The sequence below is a fragment of the Sinocyclocheilus grahami genome, unplaced genomic scaffold (assembly GCF_001515645.1).
Source record: "Sinocyclocheilus grahami isolate Dianchi unplaced genomic scaffold, SAMN03320097.WGS_v1.1 scaffold84.1, whole genome shotgun sequence".
Lineage (NCBI taxonomy): Eukaryota > Metazoa > Chordata > Actinopteri > Cypriniformes > Cyprinidae > Sinocyclocheilus > Sinocyclocheilus grahami.
The window spans coordinates 1,922,365-1,932,158 of NW_015505263.1; the positions used below are offsets into that span (position 1 = coordinate 1,922,365).

Sequence of the window (9,794 nt, forward strand, 5' to 3'; positions counted from 1 at the left end):
CCCCCCCCCCCCCCCCTGGAGCCGTGTGAGACCCTTTTTTATTATGGATGGATGCACTTTATTTCACTTCTTTTGGACTGATGAACTGCAACACCCGCTGACTGCCATTGAACAGCCTGGAAGATCAAAGACTATTTTTAATATAACTCCGATTGGATTCATCTGAAAGAAGGAAGTCATATACACCTAGGATGGCTTAAGGGGGAGTAAATAATGGGCTAATTTTTTGGTGAACTATCCTTTTAAGTAAAATTTTAAGTACTAAAATGGGTAAAACAACTAATTAGTAAAACTACTAATTGAAATAAAAGTAAATTAAATATTAAAATTAAATATAAGACTTCAAACAAAAACAGTTGCCCTGACAACTAACTGGAATAAAATAAGTTTAAGCTGAAGTACTAAAATTACTAAAACTACAACTGAAATAAAAATAAACTATATATATGGTACAAAACTTAATATAACTTACTAAAACTTTGTAAATACCATAATAGCATGTCAAGAATACTAAAATAACACTGTTGCACACATCTCAGATCAAGTATGGCTCAAGAAAAGGATTTTACCCTTCATTTTTAGGACTGCATGTTCAGGTACATCTTTGCCATCTGTTTCTGCCTTTTTCTGAGTCCTCTGTATATATTCCTCATCTGTCGGACAGACTACCACTGCTTTACGCTGGAAACCGGCAAACAGGCACATTTTCCTTCTTTGGGCTGGTGCTGATACGTTAGTCTAAAGCGAGATATTTAAAGGTCAGTATTTTCAGCAGATTGTATAATAATGATCACGCACTGAAGATGTAACATGAAAAATAAATGTATTAAGAGCAAAGTTTAAAGACCGATTATATTATGCTTTGATTTTGATAAGTATTTATACACTAGAGATTATATTTAGTTACCTGGTCAAGTATGTAGTTGCGTTTTTTCCGTGCCGCGATCTCGATGAATTTCCCGAGGAAGAGGGGAGCACGCTGAGATATTGCTGAGAGCTTTGTGACATCTTTCATCTGTCGCTTCAAACTGGAAATCTGAATTTCAACATAAAAATAACACCGAATATGATGTTTATATTGTCTAAAAAATTCTCTGATGTCAGCACTCACCATCATCTTCTCTATGATTGTGTTTGTTCCAAGAATGTTGTATTTTCCAGGATTGGCTTTGGTGTGCTTTGTAACCCATTCGGTTTTTCCCGTTCCAGGCAGTCCAACCATGACAATGACCTATGAAGATTTATAGCAGATTTAGATGAGGCTTTTTAATTATCATGTCAATGTTTCAGGTATGAAACCAACCTCACAGTCTTCTTTGGTCTCCGGTCCCTTCGGTCCTCTGATACGAACACACACAGGGATCTGCTGCAGGAGCGTAAAGACGTCAGGTTGGGGGAAAAACGGGGTTTCGTGTTGGCCGAAGTTGAACTCAACCGCACAGTTGTGGCAGAGGACGTGAGGGAAGAACGGCTTTCCCTCCAACTCATCCTTACTGACTTTGAAAGCTATTCCCAGATCCTGTCCATTCTTGGAGTAGGAAATTTCCACTTCTTCACCATCAAAGTTCTGCCAAATAAACACAGCAACTATGATGTACTGCACTGTGGCCAAAAGTACACAGAAACACCACACTTGCTAAACATTTCATTCACAATGTTGAGAACTAAACATGTTTTTGAAACACTGAAATATTATACAAATATTCATATATAAAATCAAAATATTTATAATAGAGATTGAAATTGAACAAATTGAAATATTGTATAAATATATAACACTTTATTTCTTACTTCTCTCTCTCTCTCTCTCTCTATATATATATATATATATATATATTGAGGTTGGTATGATTTTTTAAATATTTTTTAAGATGCTTATGCTCACCAATGCTGCATTTATTTGATCAAAAATACAGTGAAAACGGTATTATTGTGAAATAATTTTAGAATTTAAAATAAATGTTTTCTATTTTTATATATTTAAAAATGAAATGTATTCCTGTGATGCAAAGCTGAATTTTCAGCATCATTCCTCCAGTCTTCAGTGTCGCATGATCCTTCAGAAATCATTCTAATATGCCAATTTGCTGCTCAAGAAACAGTTTTAATATTAATGTTGAAAACAGGTGTGCTTAATATTTTTGTGGAAACTGTGATATATGGACATATTTTTCAGGCTTCTTTGACAAATCTAAAATTCACAAGAACAGAATTTATCTAAAATATAAATCTTTTGTAACATTACAAATGTCTTTATTGACACTTTTGATCAATTTAATGCATCCATGTTGATTAAAATCTAATCATTTCTTAAAAATAAATAAAATCTTAATGACCCCATAATTGAACAATACGAATACATGGCACCACTTAGTGGTCAAGATTAGTAATTGCACAGAGATATAAAGGGGTCATATGATGCTTTTTTAAAGATCATTATTTTGTGTATTTGGTGTAACAGAATATGTTGACATGCTTTAATGTTCAAAAAACACATTATTTTTCAAATACTGTACATTATTGTAGGTCCTCTATGCCCCGCCTCTCTCAAACGCTTCGTTTTCTACAAAGTCCCTCCTTCCGACAAGCGCAGTCTGCTCTGATTGGCCAGCTGACCCAGTGCATTGTGATTGGCCGAACACCGCAAGCACTCGTCGGAAATGTAACGCCCCTTACTATAATCGCGAGCTTCATCTTTCAAAATAAATGTAAAGCCCAAAAGGGGAACAGAGTCCTGTGACAGACACAGTGATGAAGCTGGTATGTGTTTGCAGTACACAAGCCACGGTTAAGACAGCTGACTCCACTGTGATGTGTCTCGCTCTCTCTCTCTCTCTCGCGCACGCACGCACGCACACACACGATGCGCAAAACTCCGCATTTGACCAGTCAGTAGCAAATACTTAAACTAATAACAAAACAGTAGCTGATTCAGAAGTGCCAGATTGTCATAGCAAAGTCAGAATTGCCTCCTCTCCTAGGTTCACGAAACGGTCGTCCATAAAATGCATTGCTGTTCTGTTGTAAGTAATCTTAAAGATTCCTAAATGCATCTACTTCCGGAAGGCCAAATAAAGTGCTTTTGCTTTCGCCTAGAAACACACAGCGTCTCCCTGACATGCTGCTTCAACACTAACTGCGGTTACTGAAACCACGCCTTCTTTCTTTGCGTGCACATTTGGGCGGCATTATGCAAATATTTCCACATAGTGAGGTAGATATGTGGGGGCGTGTTAGAACGAGCCGTTTTAGCTAGGCGTGGCAGAGTCTTAACTTTGATAAAGAATATCTCTTTGGTTTTGAGACTTTAGTCTTTGCAACTTCAGGGATCTTATCTATGCACAATCAGCTTGTAACACTCCAAAGAGAAAGGAAAACTTGAAATCGCATCATATGACCCCTTTAAAGCTAATAGTGGATGAGAAATGAGAATGCGTATGGATACTTACAATAAAGCAACCGACAACATCGTTCTCATCAAAAGCCTCCCCAAAGTCCTCCGTCACACCGTTGCTGGTTTTCTTGGCCTTAGATGAAAAGCCATACGAGTGTGCTTCCTCCCCTGTAAATATATATAAGGCAAAGAAACGCTCAAATGACATTATGAATTTATTAGATCAACTCCAACAAATTCCTGCAAGAAATCAAAGACCCTCACCTAGCAGAAGAGAGCTACTGGCCAGTGACCAACCCACCAGAACGTCATGAATCTCAATTCCTTTACTGGAAATGTGTTTTACAGGAATCTTCTCGATAATCTGATGCAAAGATATGCAAAAACAAGGCTAAGGACATGACAGGACCATTATAAATAGTATAGATCAAGTTAAGGCAGTGCTCTTACCTTCATTTCGAAGCAAGCCTTGCCCTTTGCCACACCGTAAGACGCTCGTCCCCCGGCCCACAGGTAGGCAAAGCTCTCCATAGTGAGTGAGGAGGCGCTATACCGATCCCGAGACACCTTGAAGTGCAGGTCACAGTTGTCTGTGGAAAATAAGAGACGGACACTTTATTTCTGAAGCTTTATAGTGGCTGCAAATCCTGTTTGCAAAGGTTTAGATCAGGGGTAGGCAAGTTCTGTCCTAGAGAGCCGCAGTCCTGCAGAGTTCAGCTCCAACCCTGAAAAAAAAACTCACCTGCCTATAGCTTTAGTAATCCTGAAGACATTGATTAGCTTGTTCAGGTGTGTTTGATTAGGCTTGGAGCTGAACTCTGCAGGACTGCGGCTCTCTAGGACCGAAGTTGCCTACCCCTGGCTTAGAGGAACAAATGTTCTACTCTAAACTTTTTAATAACCTCACTGAATACTTTTTAGAAATAGAATCTGCATGTTACGCTATGCAGCATTTATTTAATTCAACCTATATCTGAGCAGTATTTGTGTGGGATCATCATACTTACAGGTGTCCAAACACACAGTTGTGTCATCAAACTCTTCGTCCTCTTCCTCCAGTGGAGGCTGGGGAGACTTTGCCCTGAGGGAACCATCAAAGAAACAACTATGAAATTCAATCAAATTCAGTTCAGAGCCATTAGAAGATCCCACTGAGCTCCCTTTGGATTTTAAATATGATCTAACTGAGTACATTTACAGGTGTGAAACATCTGTTAGACATTTAGCACATCACATTATATTAACTATTTTCTAATAAACTATTAAATAAAAACCTGAAGTATTTGTTTAAGAAAATGTGACCATAATTTAGGATATACACACATAGTACAATCTTAACCATGTACATGGTAATAAACTAGTTAATAAAGAATGAAAAATGTTTCAATTAGATTTCATTTGAAATATTTTAAAGGTAAAACATTTTTTCTGAAAGGTTGCGACTTATTTATTTATGTATTTATTTAACATTATTATTATTATTATTATTATTTCACACTGAAAATCTATTTTTTTGTCATAAAACTTCAAATTTTGCCAAATCTATCTATCTATCTATACACACACAGACAGTATATATATATATATATATATATATATATATATATATATATATATATATATATAAATATACACGGATAAACGGATAAAATGGTAATAAACTAGTTAATAAAGAATGAAAAATGTTTCAATTAGATTTCATTTGAAATATTTTAAAGGTAAAACATTTTTTCTGAAAGGTTGCGACTTATTTATTTATGTATTTATTTAACATTATTATTATTATTATTATTATTTCACACTGAAAATCTATTTTTTTGTCATAAAACTTCAAATTTTGCCAAATCTATCTATCTATCTATACACACACAGACAGTATATATATATATATATATATATATATATATATATATATATATATATATATATAAAATGGTGATATATATTATGTATGGTTATGTAAAATACCTGAGAAAAGACAACACATCGATAAATAAATGAAAACACATTTAAATTCAATTAACCATCATAAACATAAAACAATATTAATATGATACATACCAAAAATACACCAGATCACTTTAGTCAAAATTTCTAAAGGAAATACACCATACAAACATTATCAGATAGACATTTTCTTCCTTTAACAGCCCAAGATCTGACCTAGAAACATGATTCCTAAGGAAAAGATACCACTTGTTCTGAGATGACAGAGATACCCTTATTATAGGAATTTAAATCATTTAAAACGGTCAGTAAAAATGTGTGTTTCTTTGCAATGATGTGGAACAGCATGTCAGATTTGACTCTTTACTGCCAAAACTGGTCATAAATCTTTAAGGTGCAGCGGAACCTCAGGAGTACCAGAGGCCGACTGCACATTTCTTACCGGCTGTATTTGCTTTCTTCAATAAATTCAAAGTAGCCCCTTCCATGTTCATCTCGGCGCCTCTTTACACCCTTCTTATTCTTCTGTTCATCATTCTTGTCTTTGTCCGCATCCCCTTTGGAAATAAAACAATAAATCATAAGGAGGCGTACCTCCCTGCTGGACCCATCATGATGTAACATGATGGTCCTCATAATTACTGGAGGATTTCTAGTTATTTCGGTTGTGCATGAACTGCAATGACCAGTATTTTAAAAGAAAGGTGTATTTAATTATAAGTTCACATGTTTTCAATTAAGGAGCAATGCCTTACAGTGCAGTTTGCACACTGTAGTACTTATACAGGTACAAACAGGTGCTGCCAAGACATCTGCAAACTGTGCAATTTGGAGCTAAGTAACACACATTTTCAGATTCACATCGCATGCATCTTGATGAAAGGTGTTACAGTGTGTGCAAATATTGAAGGCACATTTGGTGAGGGGCAAAACTCACAGGCACCTCTTTCCCTACGAGTGCAACTTGTGCTTGACAGAACAAAAATGATTACAAAATGAAAATAAGGAATATGCAAACTGCAAAAATCACTCACAAATCCATCATTTTTGAAGTAAATATGAATGATAACTAACCTCTTATAGGAAATTATATTCAAATGAATGACAATGTTAATTTAAAGTTAACGGTTGCACTTCTAGGCTGGTAGTCCATTAAATACTAAGCTCAAACCTCTAACCCCACATTACCCCAAGGGGGAGAAAGCATCTGCTACATTAATGACTAAGAATAACTGTCACGAATTCGGTTCATGGACTTCCATTTATTCACCACCAGATGTCACCCTTTCCATTACATTGACTCTCGCACTACACAAACTGTTGCATAGCACCCCGGACTACATTTCCCATCATTCTTTGCACAATTTGCACACTGCCCTGATTGCACTCATTGCACACAGCTGTTTCTAATTACCTCATTCACTATATAACACCCACTCTAACCACCTTTCTCTGCTGAGTATTGTTTAGCCTGTACCCCTTTCTGAGTCTCCATGTTTTCCTTGTTTTGCCTTGCCTGTTTTTGCGGTTTTTGATCTTTGCCTGTTTTCTTGGATTTCTCCCTCTCATCTCGCCCCTGTGATTCTGTCTGCTTATCGGTGACCTACGCTAGCCCTGTGAGTATTCTTGTGTTTTGCCCGCCATATACCTGTTTGCCAGTGTTTTGACCCTGCCTGTTTACCACGTCTCTTAAATAAAGCCTGCAGATGGATCCACATGTCTCACGTCTTGTCAGCCCCGTTACAATAACAATGTCCTAACATGAGGACCTCACTAGGCTACTCCAGATCAGACGGAGTAAAACAAATGAACTGAGATCATTACGCACAGACTCCATCTGGAGCTTTTGTCCTTCGTATCTCCAGCATCCTGTTACAGCTCAGCGATCCTGAGAGCCTATGCTCAGCCAATGAAGACCAGCGTTCACTATTAAGGGTCATTCTCAGGTAACGGTCCTATTCGTGTCTGAAAATGTCAGGATTGTAAATTTGTACATTTGATTTGAATCAGTAACTTGTGAACTGAAAAGAAAAAGGTTTATGCAAATCACAACTACACCAGCTTTACATCTACATGCTTTAAAACTAGTAATGCTATATAGCTGACCATACATATAGAAGTAGATTTCTTCTTTTAATTTAAACTAACTTGCATATAGCCAATAAATATGTAAATATTATATTAAAGTTTGAGACACATATTGCAAATAAATTATTAGCGATGGATAAATAAATTACACTTGTTTGTTTACTGATTGATTGCATGACACACTTTATAAAGTTAAATCTATTAAAGTAAAAGGGACACACATAGTACACCAGTGGCACCATCTCCTGGGAATGGCATAAAATCATGTAGCATGATTCTATTGTTTAATTTGATATATGCCATCTACACAAGCTTTTCATCTGCATACCTAAAAACTAGAAATAGCATAGCTGACCATAAATACAGAAGTAGATTTTAATTTGTAGTCAATAAATCTCAAATTGAGAGACAAAAAAAATAATTAAATATGTTAAATACATTCACATAATTATTTTTTGTCTTTATTTTTGTCTTTTGCAAGTATTAAATCTGTTATATGACTATAATGCGAATTCATTTAGTTTTCTGTTAATTGCATGAGTATTAAGTCAAAGGAACACAAATGGGACACCAGCAGCACCAGCTCCGGATAAGGACATCAAATCCTGAATACTCTCGGCTGTCAGAATGCATTGTTCTGCCATCGCAGCCCAAATATAATTAAAATATGAATTGCACAAGCTTCCTCACCCTCGCCAGGGCCCATGTCGAGAGCCACATCATCCTCCTCAAATTTCTCCATCTCCTCCTCATCTTCTTTAAGCAGGACATCTTCATCTTCATCTGATTTATCCATTTCTACCCCGGCGTCCTCCTCCATGTCATCATCCTGCTGCTCCTCAGCCTCCGCGTTATCTCCATCCTCCTCCTCCTCCTCCTCAGCCTCCATACTCTCTCCAGCCAGATCTTCCTCGAGGTCTTCATCGCCTCCATCCTCGTACTGTCCCTCAGAGCCGTTGGTGGACAGCGCCTCCTGATCCAGAGCGGCCTGCAGCCGGGCCATCAGCTCAACCTTCAGCCCTTTATCGCACAGACTCCTCTTCTTCAGCTCGTCCTTTTGTGATCCGATTCGCTGACCGCTCGCTCCAATTTCATCATGGATTTAAACCGTAACAATAACATGAAATCAACAAGAAGATGTCAATCACGGAAACTAATAGCAGAGTTAGATAAGAATCTAGTCATATTGCAGTTTTCTCGATTGATTTTAGTTGCCACTTTTTCCCCCAAACTCATAATACAGTTTTCAAGACAAAGACACATTTCTCAAAAAGTTAAACAATTAAGCATAGCGTTAGTTCTGGCAGGTCACATTAGTCAAGCTCGCATCAGCTGACTCTCAGCTGATCCCCATCAACCTATGGGAATACGACACCTACCTAAGTATTCATATATAAGGTCCCGCAGTAATATCAGCAGTTTTCGCATTGCTCAATAGCTGATTACCCTCCTCCATCCCCAACTCCTCCTCTGTCAGTCAGGATTTAGCCTTCTGATTCTCCTTTGAATCAGACTAATTCTAAAATGTGTACATAACATTATTGAACTTTAACAATATCTGCAATACATTTATGTTGGTTCTGTTCTGTTTACCCTGGGGGGGTTATCGCTGCTCTCCCTGCTATCATCAATGCTAGGCTGCATGGATGTGCAGGGAGTTCTTTCCCAGAACGGAACCATACCGCCAATCCAAACTGTATGCTAATTGTCAATCATCTTTGACGATAGTGGTCCTGACCGAAATGAGTAGTTAAACATTAGGTAGCAAAACCGATGACACACCAATTAGAATCTCTGCATGCAAACAACGGAGATAGCTTGAGCTGAGCCAATCATCTAGAGGGGTTTTATACTTACACATACAGTATAATTACAGTACCAGTACATTAGATAATGATAATTTCACTATTCTACATGTACAGTAAACTGTAGCACACGTTGTACACCTTAAAGCGTGTGACTGTCCAATTTTATTTGTAACCATTTTATATGTGTACTGCATTTTTGCAGAACTGAGAAATTACTGCCTAGATATAGCTAGTCTTGTGTCAGGAGACCAAGGAACTGCTATAGAGTACTGTATACTGTAATGAAATTTGACCAAATGTGCAGATGATGCTAAATGTACTTTTTTTTTAAATTTTTTACTGTACTGTATTGTGGTGCATGCCAAGTTCATACAATTCTTTGGTATTTGAACTTTTCTAGTGCTTTTCATCTACTGCATGAATACTTTACAGTAGTAAAATGACAATAATGTTTTCCCAAAAGTTCATTGCTGAATTATGCATCTGTATCTGTAATTTAATTTATGTATACTGTAATAGACATTGAGCTGCAAAAATAATTCCTGAATCCTAGTAAG

The 9,794-nt window shown here is 37.0% G+C and overlaps 1 protein-coding gene across 1 annotated transcript in view; it reads right to left on the minus strand.

The window, feature by feature from the left end:
• Nucleotides 1-9,794, minus strand: part of hnrnpua (heterogeneous nuclear ribonucleoprotein Ua) — a 23,353-nt gene that overhangs the window by 9,968 nt on the left and 3,591 nt on the right. Inside the window, exons 2-11 of the mRNA XM_016274104.1 lie at nucleotides 8,120-8,512; nucleotides 5,784-5,898; nucleotides 4,402-4,475; nucleotides 3,845-3,984; nucleotides 3,659-3,758; nucleotides 3,450-3,562; nucleotides 1,304-1,567; nucleotides 1,112-1,231; nucleotides 908-1,036; nucleotides 570-738 (exon numbers count right to left, since the gene is read on the minus strand). Of these exons, the coding sequence (XP_016129590.1) occupies nucleotides 570-738; nucleotides 908-1,036; nucleotides 1,112-1,231; nucleotides 1,304-1,567; nucleotides 3,450-3,562; nucleotides 3,659-3,758; nucleotides 3,845-3,984; nucleotides 4,402-4,475; nucleotides 5,784-5,898; nucleotides 8,120-8,512 (1,617 nt within the window). The remainder of the gene's footprint in view (nucleotides 1-569; nucleotides 739-907; nucleotides 1,037-1,111; nucleotides 1,232-1,303; nucleotides 1,568-3,449; nucleotides 3,563-3,658; nucleotides 3,759-3,844; nucleotides 3,985-4,401; nucleotides 4,476-5,783; nucleotides 5,899-8,119; nucleotides 8,513-9,794) is intronic.